Raw genomic sequence first — 27,312 nt, 5'->3', positions numbered from 1 at the left:
TGTTACAACAGCCCAAACAAAATCTAATATTAAAAAATCAAGGGTCAAGAGCCCAACTAAAGCAAACACTCATCTCTACGATGGTGGCTTAGAAATTGTGATTTTCTCCTTTGGTGATTCTGCTTGTTATCATCAGGTGTCTTCAATAATGGTCAATCATCACTCAATTTATCACTTATCTCATTGACTTTAACACTGCTTCAGTGGGTGGAATAAAAAATATGGCAGGACTTTTACTTTCTGACCCCTTGACTTTACACCTCTGGTGACAGCTTTTGTACAATTTTTTTCTGAGCGTGCATAATACTTAGAATACTTCAGAAAAAAATTATTTGCTAGCTTCAGTAAAAATATATTTTTAGCTTTCTTGAAAAAAATATTTAGCAAGCTGGCTTCACTAATATCTCTTGGTAATGTGCTCCATAGTTTTGTCAAGATTAATGCAGTGGCTTTACGGGAATGAAGGAGAATGAGATTTATTGAAAATATTTTATAGCGTTTTACAAATAACTGGTACTTCTATCATTTAAATGTTGCTTGACTAGTCAACTTAATATTCCGTCTGCTGCATCAGGAGAGTCACACATAGACATCAAGAATCAGCGTATGAATCTCAGTTGTAGTTCTTGTGTTTCTCTTTCCTTCAGTGATTCTGCTCGTTATCATCAGGTTTCTTCAATAATCGAACAATCATCACTCAATTAATCACTTAAGTATTTAATTACCTCTAACACTGCTTCAGTGTTACTTTAACAGCTGGCTGGTGGTTCCCATATGAACACCAAGCGGAGTTAATTTAACTGCGGTGTAGCTGTTTCAGGTGTGTTTGAGTAGGCTTGGAGCAAAACTCTGCAGGCCAGTGGCCCTCCAGGACCGAGTTTGCCCATCCCTGTCCTTTAGTACAGGGGTTCCCAAATACATTCCTGGAGCCTCCCCAACACTGCATGTTTTCCATGTCTCCTTAATCAAACACCTGATTCAGATCATCAGCTCATTAGTCGAGACTCCAAGATCTGAAATGGGTGTGTCAGACAAAGGAGACATGCAAAATGTGCAGTGCTGGGGACGCTCCAGGAATGTGTTTGGAACCCCTCCTATAGTAATAGTCCCCTAAACATTCCCAGAAGGTACTGAATGTTCCCTGAAGGTCCACCAAATAACGTCCCCCAACCCCGAGAATGTTCTGGGAACGTAAAATTTCTTGCGGGGTATGTTCTAATATTTCTGTTCTATTGTGTACTTGTATTTGTCTTACTGCTACCTTGGCCAGGTAGGATAAAAAAAACCCAAAAGATTTTAATGTCAATGAGACTTCCTGGTAAAATAAAGGTAATTGAAATAAATTAAATGAAATATAACTTGTGTTTCAAGTCCGTGCTTTGCATTTACACGCGTTTGACCAGCAGATGTCCTCAGTATGCATGTTTGAAACAGTGGCTCGGTTGATTCTGAAACAAAAACATAAATACAAAACAACTTTAACAATCTTTAACAAACTAAATTAATATATAAGAATCAACACACATAAAACACTTGTCACGATGCAAATCCAAAACAGTGTCGTAAACATTCAAAATACACAATCCTTTACACCATCCAATAATTATACATAAATATTATCACTATAACAAACCTAATCATCTAACACACACATACCTCTGAGTGTAATAGAAACGCTGCGTGATACAGCTCGTTGCTATAGGTGAAATACGGTGTCTACAACTTGCAACTTGCCCACGCGCTCACACTCTTGCATCTGGGGTTACCTCTCTGCAACCCAGATAGCAACATTGTGTCGGCCCAGATCCGGCCCACATCTGGCACATGTGGCATGATGATCTGGTCCACATGCTGCAATGAATTACGGTCCTTGTGTGGGCCGCTTCTGTTTGCCAGATCTGAGCCACAAGCAAGCCATAGCAATGCCACATGTCAGCCAAGAACAAAGAAATAAACCTAAACTGGACCTTATCTGAGCCACAAAATCTGTTTATATTAAGTATAGAGTCATCTCAGCCTTAATAAGCCTGTTAACAAGCAGAATCACTGAAGGAAAGAAGAGAAGAGAAAAAGAGACGAGCAGAAACACAAGAACTACAAATGCCTTAGATGTTTGCTACATTTCAAAAGATTATTAAACAGCAGCACAAACTATGCAAAATCGGCAGCCCTTCTGGTGCACTCAGTGTCTGAATTCACTCACTCGTTTCATTCACTCCTTCAAGTGGACTATATTATTGGACTAATGTAGGGAATAGTGAATGAGGGTATAGTGGCGATTTCGAACACAGCAACGCTCTCTTCCTCTTCTTCTCTATTAGAAATCCGGCAGTGTAGACGCTGCTAAGTGTATTACTGCCCTCCACAGGTCAAAGTTTGAACTAATTGTTATACTTGCACTAGCATATTCTAAGATTTAAATAGACTTTGTATTCATTCTGGTAGTATACTCACTCAAAGCCTTTGATGGCAGCATTCCTTCATCAGCCTCTCTCCACCGGATAAACACACATGTGATCATCTGTCCCTGTAACATCCAGACAAGATTCAAGTTTCCTCTGAGATTTATGTGCAGATTTACATGTTGAGGTAGTTGATGGTGTGTTAACTCACTTTGTATCCAACACAAATGTTCCTTAATTTATCAACAATACTAATGGACAAGAAAAACAGATAACTTATGTTTAGTTACTGTAGATTTTTTGACTTGTAGATTTATTTATTTACATTATTTACATTCATATAATGTAAACAGTGTGTAGGAAACTTTTCCCTCGTCGAAGCAGAGACCAGGAGACGTTGGGATATCTTTCAAGCAGAAGTTACTCTTTATTGAGAAACGCGCTGTGCGTCGCTGTAGTCATCCAAGTCCAACTAAGGCAGTGTACTTGGTAGTTCATATACATTCAAGGGGGAGGAATACATAGAGTAGAGGTGGAGACAATCTAAACAAAGCATGCAAATGCAGTGCAGGAATCAGCCCGTTACCGGCATTTCCCAGCCATGATCTAATCAGCATAACAGTGTCATTCAAATGCATAGGTGCTAATCCAATCAGTCTGACAGTATAGCCCATACCTTCACATTATCATAGAGACAAAGGCAGAACTAGAAAGTCATCCTTTTTACCTTAAAATGCTAAATACAATGTACTTCACCATAGTATTTCATGTGATGTTATGTCAGGATGTAGGATCAGCAGATCTTAAACAGATTCTTAAATTTGTAATCCCACAAGTGTTGACAACAGTGAATTCTACATAATAGCACACATCATTCTGATTAGATGTCTATTTCATATTGTGATGTGCTCATCTGCAATACTTTTCGAAAATTTTTCCTTTCAGATGTTAAATAAACATTTAGCAAGCATCTTTAAGATGTATATAGTTTAGAATTTATGTAAATCCACTTTGGATTACGTGTGTTTACTAGCTCCCCTGTTATCTATACACAATAAAATGTGTTTTTACAGCAAATTCACAACTATACTATACTGTCTAGCGTCTTTATACCTTCAACACTTTAACAGTTTACTCTACACCTCAACAAATTTTAACACAAGGAAACGTGTTTTTTTTTTTTTTTTAATACATTTGAAAACATCCGTGTCGCTTTTAGTCCTCTGAGTTTGAATATGACGTATCCTCTCCCTCTCCTCCTGGGAAAGCTGGGATAGAAAAGTATCCATCGGATGAGCGCTCAAAAATCTGGGCAGGAGCAGTAGGCCATCCGGGAACTTCTCGCCTACTCTTTCATGTATACTGAGCTTTTGATCATACTACTCCTTTCACGTACTGTTTTTTCCTACTATATAGTAGAAAAGTAGGCATATTTGAATGCACTTTAAGTATATGTACGTCCGAATCTCATGTGAATTAGTATGTCACCCAGGTAATTCTCGCCTACTCTTTTATGAATACTAAGGATTTGGATATACTATTTGTTCGCCTACTGCTTTTTGCCTATTATATAGTAGGGAAGTATGCGGTTCCGAATGCAGCCACCGCGATTAGCTGCTTCAGGTGTGCTTGTTTGGAGCTGAACTCTGTAGGACGGTGGCTCTACAAGAGCAGGGTTGGAGATTCCTGCTCTAAACCAACAGCAATGAGTTTGACTAAACCTTAATATACTCCAGCATCCAAACAGTGAACTAACTGTAATATTTGCATTTACTACATATTGCCTTATAAAAATATGATGAGAGTTTAAAACAAACTACAAAGAAATATAATTTCTGATTCATGACCTCTAAAATGAGACACTGTTCATTTGTTGTAGGTGTTGCTCTGATGTCAGTCAGAATGGCTCCTCCTCTTTCTCTGATCTTTCTGATCATGATTCATGGTGAGTCACTGCAACAGAAACACTAAAGAGAGTTTTGCATGTGTTTTTTCCTCCAATATCCTTCATGCAAAAGCTGCTGCCATTTTGTCCACTATATGAATTCTGTGTTTCAGGTGTTTCTACTGCTGTTTGGGGTGTGAGTTACAGTCCTTCACACATCTGTGCACTAAAGGACTCATCAGTGATAATGAGCTGCACTTATACATACCCTACTGGATATCAGATCAAGAACGTGTTCTGGACCAAAACACAAGTTAGAAATACAGAACATCCAGATCTGTTTGAGGACCCTGAATACAGTCAGAGGCTTCAGTATCTGGGAGATAAACAGCAGAACTGCACCATCAGACTGAGTCATGTGACACTGAAGGATTGACGCATGTACTATTTCAGATTCATCACTGATAAACCTGATAGTAAATGGTTTGGTTATCCAGGAGTGACTCTTACTGTCACAGGTGACTTTCATGAGGTTTCTCTCTTCTTCTGTGCATTATGTTGAATAATAATCAGTGTATGACAGCAGCACTAGATATAATGTGTGTGTTGTGTTCAGATCTTCAGGTGGAGTCTCCTGAGAGAGTGACAGAGGGAGATTCAGTCCATCTGACATGTAAAAGCAGCTGCACTCTGACTGACAGAGCAACATTCATCTGGTACAGAAACTCACAGCCATTAACTGAGAGAAGAGACAGAAACAATGAACTCCTGCTGCAGTCAGTCAGAAGAGAGGATGCAGGCAGATATAGCTGTGCTGTACACGGACACAATCACACCTCTCCTGCTGTTCAGCTCAATGTCATATGTGATTACAGATTCATTTATTTATAAAAAAAAATTTAATTTATTTTTGAAACTACACATTTCATTACGGATTATTTTTGTCTTTTAGATCCTCCCAGGAACGTCTCAGTGTTGATAAACGGATCTGGTGAAATAGAGTCAGGAGATTCAGTGACTCTGATCTGCAGCAGTGATTCAAACCCTCCTGCTCTGAACTTCAGCTGGTTTAAGGAGAATGAAAGCTCAGCTGTTGGATCTGGACAGAGTTTCAGTGCACTACAGAGTGGACGCTTCTACTGTCAGGCTCACAATCAACATGGATCTCAGAGATCAGACGCTGTAACTGTGACTGTTAAAGGTAGAGCAGCACATATACTTGCATTACTCTTTCTAAAGTGAAGAAAATGAAACTGTTCAGATGTTTTACTCTTATGCAGGAAGTCTGGTGATATACATATCCATTGGCGTGGTTTGAGGAGTTGCAGTGATCATTGCGATGATGCTGATTTGGTAAGATGTTTGTATGATTGCAAACAATGCAATGTCTTTTTCGCAAATGTCCAGTATAAAAGAAAAATTTGTTGTCAGGCTAAAGACTGACACCTGATTGAAGTACCAAATGTTACTGCACAGTCTGAACAAGCTAAACATATTTTTTTTAACTAAAAATAAGATCACACTCAATGTCTTTGAAGGGGAAGCAGGTGGATGAAAAAGAGAAATGATGCACAGGAGTCTCAGGTGAGAAAAAAATGATTTGGTTTTCAATAGTTCAGGTATGAACTGGTAACTAAAAGATTGAAAGTCTGAATGCAGTGAGAGTAGTTGTTTATAGACATTAGTTATTTATTTTCTTTTGATTATGCTTTTGTCTTCCATGTCAAAGATGAATCATTCCAGACCTCATCATGACAGATGTAAAGCATCTGATGTCGAGTTGACTGAACCTGTCTATGAGAATGTAGAGGTGAGTTTTGCTCATTTACAAATGTCTAAACTCTCCTCACATTTAGCTCTTCAATGTCAGTGTGAGAATATCAAATAACTATTGACTAAATTTATGCTAATTCAAATAACAGAGAACAAGCTTGCATGAGACATTTTCAGATTTAGAGACATTAGTTAAAGGGTCAGGGCTTAGTGATGGGTCAATACTGGTTTACAGCTGATACTCAGAATATGATGATTTATTAATGTTTTGATTCACCTTTCATTTTTCTTTCTTTCTTTCAGTTTGACAGGGAGATGCCGTAGTGTTTGGCACACATGGCGAAACATTTAACAGCATTTGTGTCTCTGTGTTTGGAGCCCTGAAAAGCAGCATTAATTGGTTTAAGTAATCGAATGCATGTGTGTTTTTCCTTTACAATTTGTATCATATAGTTTGTTTACTTAATTTTACATGCTTTTCATCCTTTGGTCTCATGTTTTCGAGGCAGAAAATAAAGATCTGATATTGCAATAATTTACAGTCATCTGTCATTCAATACCTCAGTATAACAGCATAAATAGTAATACATTTCGACAAAAGGACACACATTGTACTGAAGTAAAAGTACTGATAGCCTATAGCAGTGTTTACTTGTTGGTTAGTTCTAATCTGGTTTGTCTCGCTGAATGTCATATTTGCTTGGTCTTTGCACCACCTGCTGGTGACTTTGTTCCAATGCAACATCATTTACTTTCTTTCTAAAATGAAAGCGTATCTGTGTGGCAACCACTCTAAGTCTACAAGATCACAAACGCACATGCGTTGTTTGTGCGTGAAAGTCTGCAGTGAGCGTGTGTGCATCTGTGCGTTAGGTGGTCAGGACCTCGATCCGAAATAGACTGTACATTATCCCACTTATTACAGAAACTTACAGAATAAATGCCCTGTTGGAAAATCCAGATTAAGTTGGTAGCTTTGGAATGTTCTGGAACATGAATCTGGAACAAATACAGATGTTTTACTAATGTTCCCCTATATTTACAATAAGATATAAAGCATATAGAGAATTTGACTATAAATAATTAAATATTGAATTAGTATGAACATAATCTTCATTTACAACAAACAAAAACTGCATTTAAAACTAATACAACCAGATATCTCATTGTATGTTAAATTGTACATAGCCTATTCTGCAATGTTTCAGTATAGACCCTTTTACTGTTTGTACACAATGATGCCGTAGCAACGTATGCGCGCGCATTTTGGCAACGAAACTATGGCGAGAATCAGCAGCGTGTCAAGCTACGCGAGCGGATTAAGCAACACCGACAGAGAAAGTTATTTTAAAAATTGACTTTATCAAATGGTATCTGGCTATCAGATCCGTGTACTATAGTGGAGTGGATAGAAGACGTTAGCAGATGGCCAAATATACAGTGACCAAAATATATATACGTATTTAGTTGAGAAACCGAGCGTGTACACCCGAGAGAAATTACGAGCATATAAATCACTGGATGCTTATGAATACGTTAGAACCACTGGGGAACAACACCACTTCCGTTGCCAAAATGCGCGCGCGACTATTTGATCACGTGGGTTGTAAAAGGGTCTATTTAAGGATATTATTAAATTGTATTGCAGTACTACAGCTCGAGTCTTTTCATTTGCATTTACACACGTTTGACCAGCAGATGTCCTCAGCGTGCGGTGTTCGAAACAGTGAATCATTTTACAAAGCAATTGGTTCAGTTGATTTGAAGATTTAAAAGCTTCGTTTCTCGGCTCACGTCACTGATAAAAGAATTGAGTATCCCAGCTTTACAAGACTTAAACTACATTACCCTTGGTTCCCCCAAGTTTCCTCATCTACTCCATCTTTGGTGCATGTGAGCTTCATTAAGCGGACTAATGCTGCACATACATGAAGAAGGCATTCACCACATGTTTTCCCAGTTCAGTTGAGGCAGATGAGGATGATGATGACTGCCTTGATGATTCAAAACGTTGGAATAGCCCGCCAGTGGATGAGAGACTGAATGTGACTTTTCCCTCTAAAAGTCATCATAGACTACAATGCTTTGCATATACACTACAGTCTTGGGCTGTCAGTTCAGCTCTGGTCAAAGCATCGCGGTTCAGTTCTCTGCTCCACACAAGTACTTCCTTTAAGGAATTTGAGAAAGAATTTGGCCAATGTGGACTTCCTGTTTCTGATGTCACACAATGAAATTCAACCTTGCAACAGCTCAAGTCCTAGCTTAGCTGTGACTAACAAATATGGCACAAGGTTTTGAATGTTAGGAGGCACAGAAAGAATATTTTCACTCTAAGAGATGGGCTTAGATTAAAGAACTGGTCAGCATTCTGAAGCCCTTTGCTGATGCCACTGATCTCAGGGAGAGATTCCATATTTAAAACTTTATAAACTCTAATCACTGGCAACGGCTATGTTAACAGATTGCTGACTGACAATCTTGTGATAATCTGGCACCGTTGCTTTCAAAATCAATCGTGGTCGCATGCGACATACGGGAACCTTTGGGGTTTAGCGTCAATGAAATCAAGCAGCCAGTCCAAAGGCGCCATTTTTAAATTGAACATGACTGCAAAGAGGGGGATTATGTGTGATTATGGACTTCAGTTTTGGTCTAATCATAACACAATTATGTGGTTTCAAAAGGCTTGGAATATTACCCACCAATCGTGTGCATTACGGTCAAGGAGGAAGAAAATAATACTGTGTTGGAATGGCAAATGGAGGTGAGTAAATTAATGACTGGATTTTCTGAAGGCTTTATGTTAAGTAATTCAAATAGAGAAGGACTCATATAGTGGCTGTGATGTGATACATTCATGGGACAGCCTTAAAGCAACACTCCACTTTTTTTGAAAATAGGCTAATTTTCCAACTCCCTTAGAGTTAAACAGTTGAGTTTTACCGTTTTCGAATCCATTCAGCCGATCTCCGGGTCTGGCGGTACCACTTTTAGCATAGCTTAGCATAGTTCATTGAATCTGATTAGACCGTTAGCATCTCGTTAAAAATGACCAAAGAGTTTCGATATTTTTCCTATTTAAAACTTGACTCTTCTGTAGTTACATCGTGTACTAAGACCGACGGAAAATGAAAAGTTGCGATTTTCTAGGTCGATATGACTAGGAACTATACTCTCATTCCGGCGTAATAATCAAGGAACTTTGCTGTCGTACCATGGGTGCAGCAGGCGCAATGATATTACACAGCGTCTCTCACAAATGTCTCCATGGTTGCAAGGCACGCTCCCTGTGCAAGCAGGGGGTCACAGACGCTGCGTAATATCATTGCACCTGCTGCACCCATGGTACGACAGCAAAGTTCCTTGATTATTACGCCGGAATGACAGTATAGTTCCTAGCCATATCAGCCTAGAAAATCACAACTTTTCATTTTCTGTCGGTCTTAGTACACGATGTAACTACAGAAGAGTCAAGTTTTAAATAGGAGAAATATTGAAACTCATTGGTCATTTTTGAGCGAGATGCTAACGGTCTAATCAGATTCAATGATCTATGCTAAGCTATGCTAAAAGTGGTACCACCAGACCCAGAGATCGGCTGAATGGATTCGAAAACGGTAAAACTCAACTGTTTAACTCTAGGGGAGTTGGAAAATTAGCCTATTTTCAAAAAAGTGTAGTGTTCCTTTAAATTTGCATTGACTTTTCCACCAGTGTTTTGCTGCCTTTATTTTTTTTAAGCCAAGTTACACAAAGTAAACTTCCAGGGTGTTTCTTTTTAACAAAATATAACCCTGTCATTATATTTTGAGATGTTTACAGCATGCTTCAATATATTGTATAATGTTTTTAGGCTATATGGAAAAGGAAAAACGTCTTTATGTGAGAGTGTGTGCTTCACAGGGAGCAAGAGAGTTGGTACAGAGCTTTAAAAACATCAGTTTATTTTAGTGATCCATGATACATGAAAATATTACAGGATGCAGATTAATTGAATCATATAATGTTGAAAATGTTGCATTGATCTTTAATGAGCTGTAGTATTCAACACGACATCAGCTTTATATATTAAACCTTTGGAGTCAGGGTCATAGTAGTTGAGCACTGCAAAAAATATACTTTTACTTGAGGTTAAAAATTAATTTAAAAGAGAACTTAAAATATCAAAGATTTTAGTGCAAAATGTCATTCATACTGCAGCAGATATAGTATTTACATAACTCCAGTTAAAATATTGAATGATAAAATAGTAAACAGTAAACAGTGATGTAAACGGAAATGTCTGTAGTCAGTCCTCGACTCATTTTCCTACATTCTTATAGAGGATCATGGAAACGACCATCGCTGCAATCTGTGAAGAAACAAATTAGATTGGTTTAACCACAGTTGGGCCAAATTTTGGTTATACAGATGTTTACATAAACCCCAATATCAATATCTCAGGATGGTCTGTGAAACCAAACTGGTGAATTTTATGAAATATGACCCAGACAAAAAAACAAAAAAAAAAAAAAAACAACAAAAAAACATAATGCATTGATTAATCAAGATCATGACCATTGGTATTAATGCACACAGAATTATCTGATTAAAGCTTTGCCAGTTATTCAGACCATCAGTTCTATTGTATCACATACTGAGATTTTGATCATCATGATATTTGTCTTTTGTCATTCGGTGCATATTAGTCTACATAGGGGATCTTGCATGTGCTGAGTTAAAAGTAAGAATGGAATAAATACCTCTAAAGCAGCAATTCCCAGAGCCACACCAGCCAGCAGAACTGCATTATCCTCAATTAGCTTCAGTAATGCCTGGAAGCAGCCTTTGATACCCTACAACAACAACAGCAAAACACACTGATATAACACACATAGCAACACAATACCTGCATTTGCTTAGACAATTATTTTTGCAATAGGTCTGTAAATAGATCTCAGTTCGGCTAAACTGTGTTAATTTCACTTTTCAAAAGTTATTTTAAACAATATGTGCACATCATATGCATATTTATTCACATGTATATTTAATTTGGTCTAGGACAGTCGTATCTTTTACCGTACCACAGCTTACATTCATTTATTTCATCAATCTCATCAATTTCACCTTTGGTAGTAAGTTTCAGCACAAAGCGTTCAGTAACATACCGCTTGTAGTGCTGCAGTTTCACTACAGCGTCCTGAACTGCTGTTGCAACACGTGTCGGGATATAATGAGGTTGTATTTACGAACCGAGAGTCCGTGAAGTCAGTGTAGTTGTTATATCCACAGCATTTCAGCTAAAACAACAAAAAAACAAAACATGCGCATGCAGTGGTTTACAAACAAGAGTTTGAATTATTAGGGATTGTAATGTCAGAAAACATAAATGGCTGCTAGAATTATCATTAAACACACGATGGCTGGTGCCGTACCTCCTTCATAGTGGTATTCCAGACTGAAGTGAAACTGTCACCATCTCCATAATTATCCTCAATGCTTTTAGCAACTTTCTGTCCAATGTCATCCAGAAATTTCTGAACCTGCAATGCAGTTAAAATCGCCTTCAGTCTCTGATTTTACAGCCATTTTCTGTAATACTTGTAAAAACAGATTAAATCATAAACAGATCATATAATAAGGTGTATGTGGGTGTTGCATGTATTTTTCACAAATGGACAAATGTACAAATGGAATAATGTACAAATGGAATAAGCCATTGTGGTTCTTAATGTGCTGTATTTTGTATTGAGCTTGGTCATGGAAAATGTATTTATTCAAAATTAATATTAAAACACATCTTTTAAGGCTCAAATTATTATTTTAAACCTCTTCTATATAACATCATTACTCAGTATTTTTGAATTTACTACATAGGCTTTTTGAGTTGCTATGAAATTATTTTGCATTTGTGTTTTTCTGTTAGCTCCCACAGTTATGAAATGTTTTGAAATATGGACATTTCTATAATGACATTTATATAAATTTGTCTAAATATGTTTGAAATTGTTCTTTGTGAGTGCAATTTACATAAAATGATTCTTAAAAATCCTTATCCAATAATAATGATCTTGAAAAAGATTAAATAATCTTGAATATATATATATACAGTCAAACCAAAAATTATTCAGACATTTTTGATATTTTTGATATATTTTTACTAGTGGGTGCAGGACACTATAGTTCATATACTGTATGTAAGTGAGGATAGCAAAATAAAGTAAACTGTGACATATTATACCCAAAAATTCTTCATACAGTGGACTACCAGTAAAATTGATAAAAATTTGGAGCCAAAAATTATTCAGACACTTTGACCTGACCTTTGATCTGACATATTTAAGATTATTTTTTTCTGACACAGTTTAACTCTGAGATCTTGTCATATTTTATTACCTTTAAAAAAAAAAAAAAAAAAAAAAAAAAAAAAAAAAAAACTATAGTGAATAAACTGTATTAATGAATGAAATGTTCAAGGCATCTGAATAAATTTTGGTTTGATTGTATATATTGTAAACTAAACAACGTCGTAAACAAAACAAAGATAAAGTTTTACAAGAAAATACAATTTCAGTCTTTCTACTTTTAATTCAATGTGTCACTTCCTGTTCATTTTATAATTATTTGTGAAATTTGCTAGCAATTTTTGAGTGAAAATTATAAATCCTTCACCAGATTTTTTCAGCGTATATGTGCTTTTGTTCTGGTGCGGTGCATCAGCTCTCACCAAAGGCTCAAAGACGATGAGCACTACCGCCGCTGCCACTTCTATGAGGAAGATGATGAGCACGATGACGAAGAACTAGGGAGAAAGTTGAGAAATTACAATGGCATCTGGGACTAAAGTTTGGGAGTTAAACATTCAGAGCAGCTCTAGCTGAACACATTTGATGGGAACAGGCTGACTCACCGAGAGCAGCATGCATTTGCTTTCCTTCACGGCTCCACAGCATCCCAGGAAGCCCATGAGCGTCAGGAACGCGCCCACTCCGATCAACAAGTAGCCGATGTTTGCCAGCTGTGCCAGTTCAGGTGGCGCATCTTCAATGTGATCTAAAAACCCCAGAAGAGAGACTCTGTCCACCGTCACCCAGATGCCCACCGCCAGTATGGCCGCACCTGCCAGCTGCAGTGAGGAAGAGAAGGACGGAGGAAACTGTGTCAACTCGTTAATATGTCGTTTTACAGTTTAATGAGAGCCTACAATAAAGGTGCACGTGGAAACGTGGGCGAATGTGCTTTTATCATTTTCCTTGTTTGATAAGAGTTATTGTAGCTCAGTTTTGGAAAGTCATTCAGTGATGTCAGACCTTTATGAAGAAGTGGTTAATATTTAAGAGCCATAGATTTGAGCTCTGAAGTATTTTTTTTTTAAATAATTAGATTAAAATAGATCTGTTAGTCACTGTCAAAGGAAGTCATAAAAATTGTTTAATGATGAAAACAAATGTCTTTTACTCACAAAGATGACGCCATTGAAGACAAACATCATAACTTTGAGAAAACCCTTACAGCACATTTTGGCAGATTTTCGTTATTCCTAAAAAAAAAAAAAAAAAAAAAAAAAGAGGAAGTTGTTTTAACATTATCACATATCAGATTAACATATCAAGTACAAATGTCTTTAGAGAACCTGTCATGATCACATTTATGAAAATTCAGTACATTTATGAAAATTCATGTAAAAAATTACATTTTTCAATATATTTCAATATATAAGATTTTAAATGGTAATACATTTTACAATATCACTGTTTTTACTGTATTTTTGATCAAATAAATGTAGCTTTGGTGAGACTTTACAAATATCTTGCCAACCTCAAAATTATTATATGTATTTTATAAAGGGGTGGAATGTAACCTGGACAATAATGGGTAATTTCGATGGCCCACTTTAGACATTTTACTAACTATAAGTAACTTTGCAACTACGTGTCAACTAACTCTCATTAGAGTATTAGTAGACTGTCTTTTAATATCCGCTAGCACTTTATTTTGATGCTCCCAACAGACATTTTACTGACTAAAGTAACTTTGCAAGTACATGTCAACTTATTCTACTTATTGACACCTAACCCTAACCTCACAATCTACTAATACTCTAACAGTGTCTAAAGTGGACCATCGAAATAAAGTGTAACTCAATAATGTAACTGACAGTTCTGCTTGAGTGTTCAGATCAGTAGCAATGTGTGTTATCAGCAGCTTCTCTGAGATGACGTCAGAGCTGTAAAGAAGTAAACCATTAAAATAGAATCTATAAAAACAAGACTAAGCACCAGAACACAGAGATAATAGAAACCTGTGTCTGAAGAGCTGCTGGTGATATCTAAACTGAAGATTTATGGACACTTAACGGCTCTACTTCCCAGACGCTGGTACAGTGTAACTACATGAGTAAATAAAACTGTATCTGTTTCTGGGAAATAATGTAGGAGATTCTGAAGAAGTCTGGGTGTTTTGGTTCCTCTAAATGTGGTGAAGCTTACTGGAGGAGGTTCTTTATTAAAGTCACTTGGTTGGTATTCTCTATACGTCAACGGTTTCTGACTCATTGTGTATGTGTGTGTGTGTGTGTGTGTGTTATTTTGAGATTTTACACTAACAACTGTGTAACAAATGTGTTCCTTATCTTGCAAATCTACTATTAACAAACCTATAAATTCACTTCAGAGTTTTAACCTTGAAAACCTCATCACTGTTTGCTCGATGTATGTCTCAGTATCTCCAGTACATGTAAGAACAGATGAAAGCGGTCTTACCTGTCCACAGGTGAATGGTTCTCTCAGGTGTGTGGGACGAATGTGAAGCCGCAAGCAAATCCCGATTCAAGTAAGTACTGGGGGCGGGTCTTAAACACAAATGCACCTTGTGTTTTTCCCAAAAAGACTTCCTTATGGATAATGCTTTTATGGCATGACATAAAGTCACCTGATGATACAGTCATGGAAATTTTAATTTTATATACTTACATATTGGAATGGACCTTTGTACCATCTGAAATGCAAGAAAACTCTGGTAGGCCACAAGCAGCAAAATTAAATTACATGGAGAGATCTTTATAATTTTTTATCAGCACCATCTGTTTACTTTCACATATGATATTGTGCTTATAAGATAAAGGTCAATTAGTCTTTACTAGGACTGAAAAAAAAAAAAAAAAAAAATTGTCTATAGTCTGCCTGATCTATCTATCTATCTATCTATCTATCTATCTATCTATATGTGTGTCTGTCTGTCTTTTTTTTTTTTTTTTTTTTTTTGCCACAAACCAAAGGACTCACTCAGGAAGAGGAAGTTAAATCATGTTGGTTTACCATGATGAGGTTCAGAGCTCCATGTTGGCCCTGATCTCATTATTTGTCATTTGGTCACTACATTAAGGAGCACGGTAAGACAGACTTTAATATTTCTCTCTCTCATTACTTCTTTATTAGTTTTGATGATTTTGCAGAGACAAAAGTGTTTAGAACGAAAAGAACAGTTGATACAATTATTAGTAGTAAAACAATTATAGTGAAATTATAATAAAAACAACAAAAAAGTACTTAGATATAACAAACTAATGGAAAATGCAGTACAATTTAGGGGGAAAGGGAGGAGAAAGGGAAAAAAGACAAACTGCAGTTCTAGCTGTGGTCAAAAATATGGTCATATCTGAGGCCTATGAGAGGCATCCATATCCCCCCCCCCCCTTGTTTCTTCTTTTAGTTTTTTTTCTAACCCACTATCAGTTGTTGATGTGGTTCAATCGTTCAAACTACATCTACAGCATTGGGGTAAACTAAGCCAGGTTTTGATTAAGTAAAATTAAGATTAAGCAAGACTGTATTTAAAAATATCTTCTGTCAACATGGAATGATAAAAATCTATAACACTGTAGCTTCTCTAAAAAGCTGTATAAATAATCACTGTTCACTTCTTGATGCATGGCATACTGGATTATAGTTACTTCACTAATAGATTATGAAAATTTTAAACATGATAATTCATATTTTTAAGATGGATTTACATATGATTAAAGGTCAGGGTCAGATTAAGACAACAGAATCCATGCATCAATGAAATTTGAATTATTTCTTTTTTTTTTTTTTTTTTTTTTAAAGAAAGAAAGAAACAGGTTTAAATGATAATGTCTGAAGTTTACAGTTTTTCTCAATCGCTTTGGCACATTTTTCGAGACAGTCTTAACATTCTCTGAACTGTAAGCTCAGCTGTCACAACTGTTGGCTGGAACATCAGAACTCTATTGCATGTCTGCAAAATGTAGTTACTCACCCAAAACAACATGCTTCAAAACCTAGTTATTGTGTCAGTAAGTTGACAAATGCCACCAAAATAAAAAGCGTGAGCCACACTGGTCAAAATCTTTAGATGTTTTTTCACCATGGAAATATTTCAGTTCCGTCTAGCTGAATGCTCTTGTGTATTGTGATGGAAATTTTGAACTAATTAATAATGAACTAAAATTTATTTTCTTCTACAGGCCTAATAAGCTAACTTTGAAATAGAGAAATAGTCACTAGGACTGAGTGTTGTAACAAGTGGAACAATTCTGCTGTGCTGGCTAGACAGCATCCTTCTAAGGATAAAAAATAGTCTTTGAAAAATTGTTTTAACCTATTGAGTAATCTGAACTATTAACCCGGTGATATTTTTTGATGATCTTGTGATTCAGTTGTTCTAATCTAAATTTATTCCGCCAGTAAGCGGGACAGAGGAACTGTTTTTCTTAAATCTGAACCAAACATATTAAGACTGATGATAATGAGTAATAGATCATGCCATACTGACTGTGAAATGTACCTGAAACCCTATAAAACCTGCTGTATTCCTTTGTTCGGAGAGAGATTCTCTGGAATTGATGGGAACTCTCCCGGCTGTGATTAAAGCTTTGAAGGATAAAAACTGGAGTCTCTGGTTATTGCTGCAGCAAGTCAGGTTAGGGAACACTAGGTTTTTGAGGGTCAAGACGTTGAGCGTGATATTATTGAGTGTCGATTTGGAGACGCTCCAAAAGATCATATATTATTGAGTGTCGATTTGGAGACGCTCCGAAAGATCATATATTATTGAGTGTCGATTTGGAGATGCTCCGAGTACTATTGAGTGTCGACTGGAGACGCTCCGAAAGATCAGGAAATTTATTGAGTGTCGACTGGAGACGCTCGGGTGTCGATTAGGAGATGCCCCAGGAATAGGTAACTTAAGTCAGGTGCGTCTTGGAAAATCTACCACAGTATCTCAATGAGCTTTTTAGATACAGATTTCAGCAGTAGGTAAATATTTACTGGGAAAAGTCAGTACTGTAGTACACACACACACACACACACACACACACACACACACAAAGAAAGAACATTTTTATTTCTGTACATTTCTTTTTGTAGAAATATGTGACATGTAAACTGAATATTCTTTTACATGTCACATATTTTCTCCCAGTACCACATTGAAAGATATATCATACAGCAGTTGTAGTATCAGTTGCTAATTTATTGTTTTCTCTGAACACCACCACACATTCTTACATATCTTCATATTGCTCTTACAAGCAACTTTGGATTTACATGTAACGCATTTATACAAAAATTAATGTACTGTATAGCTGCTGCTGTTTAGGGTTGTGACGTTCCTCCATGTTCAAAAATAGTAGTGATTGTGTTGGCCCAACTCCATACACATGCTTCTAAACTCAGTTGGTTGATTGGTAAAATGTGATTTTTATTTCATTACAATAGCAGGCCATTTGCTAATTAAACATTTCATGTCAGATATGGAATATACATGCATGTTTGACAGATTTTGATAACTGAATAGATAATTTTGTGTGTGGCGGCTCACACGATGAAATGATGTTTAGAAGTTGTGAAGAACTCATCAGTTTTGATCAACAAGCCTCATGCATTCAGTGACTGTGCCAATTATAGACAGTTGTACTTACAGTTTTGCACACATCCGCCAAAGCACATGTGATTTTCTTAAATTAATAAGAAATTTAAATCTGGTGTTAACAAGAGTCTAACTGTTTTGAGAGAAAAAAAAAAATTCTCATTTGAGAACTGAGCCAAAGCGATTGAGGAAAAAATGTAATAGATACAGGTGGGCGTCCAACTCGGCGAGATTTGCTGATCTCACAGGGGATTTCTATCCACTGTAGGAGACCGCTCAAATTATGGTTAATTACAAAATACCAAAAATATAATTTTGAAAATCGTCTGCATGTTTGGTTGTAGGTTTTGCAATGCTGATGTCAGTCAGAATGACTCCTCTTATTCTGATCTTTCTGCTCATGATTCACGGTGAGTCACTGCAACTGTTCACAGAATTGTTTTGCACTCATTGATGTATTGCATGTTGCATATTTCAAGGATTTATTAAGGATAAAATACCTATCAAATTATATAACACATTTTGATGATATATTGTGCTCATGATGAATTCTGTGTTTCAGGAGGTTTCAGTGATGATGATGATGATGATGATGATGATGATGATGATTGGCGTGTGAGTTACAGTCCTTCACACATCTGTGCACTAAAGGACTCATCAGTGATAATGAACTGCATTTATAAATACCCTCCTAAATATAAAATCAAGAAAGTGTTCTGGACCAAAACACTGGCAAAAGATAATGGAGAGCATCCAGATCTGTCTGAGGACCCTGAATACAGTCAGAGGCTTCAGTATCTGGGAGATGAACAGAGGAACTGCGCCATCAGACTGAGTCATGTGACACTGAAGGATTCACACATGTACTATTTCAGATTCACAACTGATAATGGTAAATGGATTGGTAAACCAGGAGTGACTCTTACTGTCACAGGTGACTTTCATGAGGTTTCTCTCTTCTTCTGTGCATTATGTTGAATAATAATCAGTGTATGACAGCAGCACTAGACATAATGTGTGTGTTGTGTTCAGATCTTCAGGTGGAGTCTCCTGAGAGAGTGACAGAGGGAGATTCAGTCCGTCTGACATGTAAAAGCAGCTGCACTCTGACTGACAGAGCAACATTCATCTGGTACAGAAACTCACAGCCATTAACTGAGAGAAGAGACAGAAACAATGAACTCCTGCTGCAGTCAGTCAGAAGAGAGGATGCAGGCAGATATAGCTGTGCTGTACACGGACACAATCACATCTCTCCTGCTGTTGAGCTCAATGTCACATGTGAGTACAGATTAATTTGTTCTTTTAAAAATTGGAGATTGTGCTTGAATGAGATGATTTAAAGTTTTAAATTTTGTCCTTTTCAGATGCACCAAAGAGCGTCTCAGTGTCCATCAGTCCATCTGGTGAAATAGTGTCAGGAGATTCAGTGACTCTGATCTGCAGCAGTGATTCAAACCCTCCTGCAAAAATGAGCTGGTTTAAAGGAAGAATGTTTGTAGGATCTGGAAGAATCTACAGCATCTCAAAGATCAGCTCTGATGACAGTGGGAAATACAAGTGCAAGTCCATCAATGAACATGGAGAGAAATACTCTGATGCTGTGACTTTAAACATCACGTGTGAGTTAATGATGGTTCAGTGACTGTACTAACCATCAAATTAATGGAATAACAATCGCAAAACATAAAGAGTTTCTTTTAGGTTGAGCTCATGTACTTCTATTACCCTTTTTAAATGGAGGTAAACTGATCAGTTTCTCTTTATCTTTCCTCTTCTCCCAGTACAACATTGGAAGATATATCATATAGCAATTGTAGTATCACTTTGTGGAGTTGTAGCTGCTCTCATCATTGTGTTACTAACCTGGTAAGAATCTGAATTTTCTTATTTGTATTTAGTTATGTAGTTAAATATTATGTTGCTAATATAATATGTTGTCTTTTCGAGCAGCTGTATGATCAGGAAGAAACTGCAGTCCAAGGTCAGTCCTTTTCACTACAATATGGGCTCAACTACAAGGTTTGACATTGAACATGAACTGAACTGATTGCAACACTGCTGGATTTCTTTCTGTTTTCTTCCTCTCAGTCCTCCACAAACAATTCTGATAGCATGAGTGTAAACTCTGATCATAAACTGATCTCATATGTGTATGAGAATGTGATGGTAAGTGTACTTCTTTATCGTCTACCCTACCCTAATTCAGAAACTAGTTTGTTTTCCTCTTTCTCTTGGTTCTCATGTTTTCTTCTATCTCTCTTCCATTAAGGCTGTTCATCCCTGCACCAACACTCCTAAAATGAACATCCCTCTGTATGAGAATGTTACAGTTTATGAGAATGTTACCGTAAGTGTCCAGCTCTTCTCATTGAGAGTCAATAGAGATTAATCTTGTGCTATTAAATGTCCCACTCTGTCTTTCTTCTCTCGACATCACTCCAGACTATGATATGTGCCTTTTAAACATTTCAAAATGGTTAATCCTTGTAAACTTATAATATATTAATATATTGTTGCTTGACTTGTTTGATTATAATGGCTTACAGTTAATGCTAATTGTTTATTTTGAAGCTATATTTGTATGCCTTTATTCAGAGAGGACAGTAGAGAGCACACAGGAAAGCATTGGGCAGAGAGAGGGGGTCAGGATCGGCAAAGGACCTCGAGACAGGAATCGAACTCGGGTCGCCGTGAACGCATTTGCGCCATATGTCGGCGCGCTAACCACCAGGCTATCGCTGCTGGAATACAAATGTTCTAGTAAATACACTTTTAATATTTAACATTTTGAATTAATTTTTTATTAAAATAAAATTTAATAAATTAGTGGAAGTCAAAGACTTGTGGCCGGCAAATAATGTCGTCATGAAAATATATGGTTACCTTATGCATTGTGACTTGTTTGGTTATAATTGCACACAGTTCATGCTAATAGTTTATTAGTGTTTTGTTGTTGTTTGTGTCACTGTAAACATATTTATGATCAGTGTAGGAATACAAATGTTCTATTAAATACACTTTTAACATTGAACATTTTGAATTCATCTTTCATTCAATAAATTAGTATTCTCAATACTAGTAGTCTTAGCTGACACACCTGTGGATCATTTCAATGCTCACTTTTCACAATCCAATCAACAACTGATGGATAAATCAAGTCCTATTCTGTTTTTTTTTTTTTTTTGTTTGTTTGTTTTCTTGTTTTATAAGCCATTTCACTTTGAAATGTGTCACAATATGGAAGTGAAGTTGGTTGCAACTTTCGTTTCAAGGCCGACTTTAGTCACTGGAACTTTAGCTTTTGCTGGTCAAACATAATCATAGTCCCTTTAAAGTTTATTTGCAACACTTTCAGGCAGCTTTTTCACTCCTGCAAAACCACCTCCTTTCTGCTTGAATGATGAAATACACTGAAAAACTGCTGGCCAAAGTTACATTTTAATAACATATTTCAAATCAGCAACAAAATCAGACATGAACTGTCTCATAAATGTTGTTTCTTATGTGCAAATAGCATTAAAAAATGTGTTTATTTTAGGTTTGTCCAGCCAATGCACATGTGCAGTCCTGAACGCACATCTGAGAACTGTTTTTGTGGAAACTGAGCTTTTAAAAGCAGCTGCAGTGACACGATGACTTTACCAACTGCTCATTTGATCTTTTATTTAGAAGGTAGGACTTCCATTACTAGAGCGGCCATATTGGATATGTAAAAAAAGGCCTCAAGCTTAACTCTGACAGGACTGATTTCCTCTTCCTCCTTGTGTGACGTCCCTCAGTGTCTCTCCATCGCTTATGAGAGTCACGTGATCACACTGTGGTGCTGCTGTCAAATGTTCACGTGTTTGGTTTTCTCACTTTCACTCTAAAAAGGAAACTGTATTTGTGACCTTGTTTATGATGCATTCGAAAACAAGGCTGCAAGATAAAATTATAAAAACTTTCAGACATTTAGGTGAATAAATTCTGCCTCCATCAGCAATGTAATAGAATGATGATTAGTTATGGCTGCAGCATAGGTGGAAATTGCAGGGGCATCAGGATCCACCCCATCTGAGGGTTGGCTCCCCTAAAAATATAATTAAAAACCACACGGTGTATTGCAAATATATAATGATATATACTTAAAATAATTGTGTAAGTAGTAGAACAATACAAATGCGAACAGGGCAAAAAAAAAAAAAAAAAAAAACGTTTAGACACATTTTCAGTCCCTCCTCCCTTGTCTCACAGTGCTTTGGTCCACCACGCATCTCACGTACACACACAAGTCCAGTGGGAGAGAATAAAGTCCTTCAGTAGTTGTGGATGATGATAACCGCCGTCATGAAAAAAATGATGATAACTGATGTATTTTTCCATAAGTTCACAACAGATTCCTCTAAACCTCTAAAGTTTCTCTCAGTTTAACCTTTATGCCTTTAGTCTAATGTTGTCAACTAAAACTTCTTCTGCTCGATCTGCAAAAATATGTGTTAATCACATGTCATTCAGTGTGAAAACGGCAAAACTGTCTCCACCCTTGTCATTTGTAGTGCTGTCAGTCACGAGTGTTGGTGAAACGGGTAAGAGCTTGATTTTATAACAATTCTGTCCAATTTTTTTAATGTGTGGGGGATTTAGGGGAGATTGGTTGGGGCTAGCTGTCACAGGGCTGTGTCTCAGTAACTAAATGGCTTAAAATCAAAAGTCCAATAGCACAAAAATGTGTTTTCTCTAGCAGTATTTTGTATGTTATTGACAAACACCTTGATAAAAAATTTTACACAACAGATAACTATGTAATGAAGGGTGATTATAGACTTATATCCAAGACTTACATATTAAATTATGTCTCTATACAGTGCATGTAACCTGCCATGAGAAATATTCACCAGAGTAAAAGTGTGACAGCTAGCCCAAGAGTATGTGCTATTAACATTAGCAATGCGCTGATAAAAGTCAACCAAGGTGCTTCATAACAGTTTGTCAGTACGAAATTAAAAGCCATCGTTCTGGCAGAGGGGAAAAACGTTGGACAGTTCCGAACTTATGCAGTGCAAAAATGACTGTTGCTTTCATTTTCTTTGATAAATAAAGTATTTTAATGATTTCTGTGTGTATTAAGCAAAGAACTAGAGCTTATTTCTCTTTTGGTTTGTTCTGATCAATCTCGAAATGGATGGTGCCAAATTTTCACTGACAAGAAAGAGGAAGTTCAGGGTGCAGTGCAGCATGATCAACATTCCAATCAACCAATCAGATTTAAGGGACAGTTTACAGTTTATGTCAAATTTAGACTTACAACCAGGGTTAAGTGCTTCTACATCAGTATAATTCATCTATCATTTCCCTCTTATTTTATGGATTATTTATGGGTAGGGTTAAGTTTAAGGGTAGAGATATGGTTAGCACAACATTTTCAGACAGGAATGTTGACCCAGGAACGCATCTAACTCAGCAAAATCAGAATATGCAATAAGGGCACCGATGCTACATTAGGTGAACCACATTCTAGTACATGTGAAGCTATAGTGAAGATACAGTGGGTGTTTTTTTTTTTTTTTTTTTTTTTTTTTTTGTAGTTGAGCTAGTGTTCCCTTTCGAAAGGAAACTCACACAGCATCCTGAGACACTAAGGGGGAATGTCTCCGCGTGACTGGTATCTGAAGCAACTGTAAAATCACAGCAATCCTATTGGCCGGCGACAGTCTATGACGTCATACTAGTGCGACCAGGAAGTATATAAGGGGCGCCTAGAGAACATACCCTGCAAACAAGCCTGCACTGGCCCTTTACGAGCCCACTTAGGGCTGCCAGCACAGGGCCCCTGAGAATTTGCTCATTGGCAAAACATTGGCCCCTTAGCGCTGGCCCTGCACGGGCAGCCTTCACTTACAGTAGCCTCCAGGAAGCCTTAGCGCTGTTTTATTGAAAATAATAAAGTTTGAAGTCACTGTTATGGAGGTAGATTCACAGGCTGATTCTTGGTGTCTAAAAGAAAGACTTTTTTTTTTTTTTTTTTTATCAGAACAACTTTTATGAAATCCTTTGGATTATATTGAAAAAGCTGATCTTCTGCTGTAGAATCACAGTGCTGCTGTAATCAATAATGTAAATTAACTCAGAGATTGGGCTCTAAATGAGTTCAGTGATTCAGGTCAAAAACTGATTATGTGAAAACATAACCAACACCACCTGATCATCTTTTCTCTTTGCTTGTCTGGCTGTTATAACTTAGTTACAACAGCCCAAACAAACTCTAATATTAAAAAAAATCAAGGGTCAAGAGCGCAACTAAAGCAAACACTCATCTCTATGATGGTGGTTTAAAAATTGTGATTTTCTCCTTTGGTGTTTCTGCTTGTTATCATCAGGTGTCTTCAATAATGGTCAATCATCACTCAATTTATCACTTAATTATCTCATTAACTTTAACACTGCTTCAGTGGGTGAAATAAAAAATATGGCAGGACTTTTACTTTCTGACCCCTGGACTTTACACCTCTGGATCTGTACTCCCATTGTTTAAGGTAGAGGTCTTAAATCTTGCTCCTGGGGACCCACTGTCCTGCAAAATTTATTTCCAACCTGCTTCAGCACACTTGCCTGTGATTTTCAAGTGATCCTGAAGAGCTTAGATGGTTCAGGTGTGTTTGATTAGGGTTGGAGCTAAACTCTGCAGGACAGTGGGTCCCCAGGAGCAGGGTTAAAGACCTCTGGTTTTAAGGGGTAGAAAGTGATATATTGAGTACATCGCTTGTGTGGCAATGTGAATGAGTATTCCAAGCCTGCATACCCCCGTTGGCTATTTTAGACTGGCAATCCTCCGGGTTGAGCTACATTCCTAGCACTTCTAGCTAGTTTGAGTGTCCTGGCTTCCCAGAGTACACAGATTGAGTTCTAACCCCATTCTAGTTGATACTCTACTCAGGTAAGGATCGTCCTATAGAAAGCCTCACTCCCTGAGTTTGGTCTGAAAGGTTGGGAGATTCTTGTGAACCCCCTTGGTAGATCAGCTCCTAAAAGAGCTGGAGGTGCTCCTCTCATTTGGGAGCCTATGTAGAGTACCCAGCCTTCATAGTACTTTAAAAAGAAGCGCTCTGTAGGTCCAGGGTCAAACAGAGTAACTCTCTTTGTTTGTAAGTGTTGGAAAGCGCTATGCTGAGTCCTGCTCCCCAGAATGTCTCTTTGTCCGGTGTGAGCTGGTTACTGCCTCTTCTGCAGTTCCTCTCATCTGGTTACCTCTCATGAGGCAATTATGGTAAGAGGCTCTGTTTAGCTAACAGACAGGTTGTTGGTTAGACTAGGTCACAAGTCAGACCAGGTTAGTCTCCCTGGTGGTTCTGGGGGTTGACAAAATGTCCTCCTAAAAGTGACTTTTGGCCCCTGGCCGTATTCCCTTAAAGGAACCCCTTCCCAGTGAAGACGCTGGTTCCAAGCTCTTGAGCAGCCTTTTGACAAGTTCTTCCAGTACTATATGAAGGCACTTTCTCATTGAGCATGTAACTCGGGCAGTGGCCATAGGGAATATTGTCACTAACAGCCTAGTGTGTGACCAGAAGGGGGAGTGATTCTGGCATTTCAGTTGAAACTGCTATTATTGTGCTTAGTCACAGCCATTTTTCAGCACTCACTCCCTTCAGCATGGCAGCATGGGTATTTTGTTCCCCATAGTGTCTCAGGACAGTGCGAGTTCCCTTTCGAAAGGGAACGTCACGGGTTACAACTGTAACCCTGGTTCCCTGAGAACAGGGAATGAGACACTGTGTCTCGAGGCCATGCCTCCGGGCTGCCTGTTCAGTCTCTCCAGACAAAAAAAGTGGATGACATGTTCTCTAGGCACCCCTTATAGACTTCCTGGTCGCACTAGTATGACATCATAGACTGTCGCCAGCTAATAGGATTGCCGTGATTTTACAGTTGATTCAGATACCAGTCACGTGGAGGCGTTCCCCATAGTGTCTCAGGACGCAGTGTCTCATTCCATGTTCTCAGGGAACCAGGGATACAGTCGTAACCCGAGATGTTTTCATCTGTATGTCCAAGAATAGTGACACATATGGTATTATGTGTCATTATTTTAAAGTTCAAAAATATGCCACTGTATATTTGTTGTAGGTGCTGATAACAACGTCAGTCAGAATGGCTCCTCCTCTTCATCTGATCTTTCTGCTCATGATTCACAGTTAGTCAATGCAACACTTCAGAAACATTCAAGATAAATTGGATACTGCATTTTTATGCACATGCTGCTGCTAATTTGTTCAGGATGAATTCTGTGTTTCAGGGGTTTCTAGTGCTGATTGGGGTGTGAGTTACAGTCCTTCACACATCTGTGCACTAAAGGACTCATCAGTGATAATGAGCTGCACTTATACATACCCTGCTGGATATCAGATCAAGAAAGTCTTCTGGACAAAAGGCACTGTAAAAAAGGGTGTTGAGTCTCCAGATCTGTCTGAGGACCCTGAATACAGTCAGAGGCTTCAGTATCTGGGAGATAAACAGCAGAACTGCACTATGAGACTGAGTCATGTGACACTGAAGGATTCACACAAGTACTATTTCAGATTCATCACCAATATAACAGAAGGAAAATGGTTTGGTAAACCAGGAGTGACTCTTGCTGTCACAGGTGACTTTCATGAGGTTTCTCTCTTCTTCTGTGCATTATGTTGAATAATAATCAGTGTATGACAGCAGCACTAGATATAATGTGTGTGTTGTGTTCAGATCTTCAGGTGGAGTCTCCTGAGAGAGTGACAGAGGGAGATTCAGTCCGTCTGACATGTAAAAGCAGCTGCACTCTGACTGACAGAGCAACATTCATCTGGTACAGAAACTCACAGCCATTAACTGAGAGAAGAGACAGAAACAATGAACTCCTGCTGCAGTCAGTCAGAAGAGAGGATGCAGGCAGATATAGCTGTGCTGTAGACGGACACAATCACACCTCTCCTGCTGTTCAGCTCAATATCGTGTGTGAGTACAGATTCATTTGTTCTTTTTTAAAAACTGGACATTGGGTTTGAATGAGATGATTTAAGGATTTAATTTTTGTCCCTTTTAGATGCACCAAACAGCATCTCAGTGTCCATCAGTCCATCTGGTGAAATGGTGTCAGGAGATTCAGTGACTCTGATCTGCAGCAATGATTCAAACCCTGCTGCTCTGAACTTCAGCTGGTTTAAACGAGGAACATTTGTAGGATCTGGAAGAATCTACAACATCTCAAAGATCAGCTCTGATGACAGTGGAGAATACAAGTGCAGATCCAGAAATGAACATAATGAGTCATACTCTGATACTGTGATGTTAAACGTCATGTGTGAGTTAATGATGGTTCAGTAACTGTGGTAACCATCAAATTAATGGTTTAACAATTGCAAAACA

General features: G+C 37.7%; 3 protein-coding genes across 4 annotated transcripts in view; 2 read left to right on the top strand and 1 right to left on the bottom strand.

Annotated features, from left to right (window-relative positions):
* LOC127503995 (hemicentin-1-like) overlaps window positions 1-27,312 on the top strand; it is a 196,558-nt gene that overhangs the window by 100,650 nt on the left and 68,596 nt on the right. The window contains exon 4 of one of the 2 annotated variants that reach the window (XR_007927272.1): window positions 4,904-5,144. The exons of the other annotated variant lie outside the window; for it this stretch is intronic. The gene's annotated coding sequence lies outside the window, so the exon portion shown is untranslated. Of the gene's footprint in view, window positions 1-4,903; window positions 5,145-27,312 lie in introns of those variants that run through there. 2 annotated transcript variants of the gene reach the window in all.
* On the bottom strand, window positions 10,225-14,894 carry LOC127504254 (tetraspanin-1-like). Its single transcript, XM_051878813.1, has 8 exons — window positions 14,805-14,894; window positions 13,505-13,582; window positions 12,953-13,168; window positions 12,770-12,844; window positions 11,478-11,585; window positions 11,211-11,342; window positions 10,806-10,898; window positions 10,225-10,414 (listed from the first exon to the last, which is right to left on the bottom strand). The coding sequence occupies exons 2-8, from the start codon at window positions 13,559-13,561 to the stop codon at window positions 10,364-10,366; spliced, it is 732 nt and encodes a 243-aa protein (XP_051734773.1). The 5' UTR covers window positions 13,562-13,582; window positions 14,805-14,894; the 3' UTR covers window positions 10,225-10,363.
* LOC127504145 (B-cell receptor CD22-like) lies at window positions 13,581-20,968 on the top strand. The gene is made up of 11 exons (XM_051878637.1): window positions 13,581-14,874; window positions 15,320-15,433; window positions 18,279-18,344; window positions 18,497-18,868; window positions 18,967-19,215; window positions 19,302-19,556; window positions 19,719-19,803; window positions 19,888-19,918; window positions 20,026-20,103; window positions 20,207-20,284; window positions 20,533-20,968. The coding sequence occupies exons 3-11, from the start codon at window positions 18,287-18,289 to the stop codon at window positions 20,542-20,544; spliced, it is 1,218 nt and encodes a 405-aa protein (XP_051734597.1). The 5' UTR covers window positions 13,581-14,874; window positions 15,320-15,433; window positions 18,279-18,286; the 3' UTR covers window positions 20,545-20,968.

This window comes from Ctenopharyngodon idella, chromosome 2, assembly GCF_019924925.1.
Source record: "Ctenopharyngodon idella isolate HZGC_01 chromosome 2, HZGC01, whole genome shotgun sequence".
Lineage (NCBI taxonomy): Eukaryota > Metazoa > Chordata > Actinopteri > Cypriniformes > Xenocyprididae > Ctenopharyngodon > Ctenopharyngodon idella.
This window is presented reverse-complemented; position numbering and strand designations above follow the sequence as displayed.

What these genes read in the sequence shown, in the direction of transcription:
- LOC127504254 (XM_051878813.1), bottom strand. Translation starts at nt 13,561, where the DNA reads ATGTGCTGTAAGGGTTTTCTCAAAGTTATGATGTTTGTCTTCAATGGC. An exon ending in TCTTCAATGGCGTCATCTTT is followed by an intron (nt 13,169 to 13,504) that starts GTGAGTAAAAGA and finishes TCCTCACTGCAG; the next exon opens with CTGGCAGGTGCGGCCATACT. An exon ending in GGAATACCACTATGAAGGAG is followed by an intron (nt 11,343 to 11,477) that starts GTACGGCACCAG and finishes TTGTTGTTTTAG; the next exon opens with CTGAAATGCTGTGGATATAA.
- LOC127504145 (XM_051878637.1), top strand. Translation starts at nt 18,287, where the DNA reads ATGCTGATGTCAGTCAGAATGACTCCTCTTATTCTGATCTTTCTGCTC. An exon ending in ATCATTGTGTTACTAACCTG is followed by an intron (nt 19,804 to 19,887) that starts GTAAGAATCTGA and finishes CTTTTCGAGCAG; the next exon opens with CTGTATGATCAGGAAGAAAC. An exon ending in GGAAGAAACTGCAGTCCAAG is followed by an intron (nt 19,919 to 20,025) that starts GTCAGTCCTTTT and finishes TCTTCCTCTCAG; the next exon opens with TCCTCCACAAACAATTCTGA.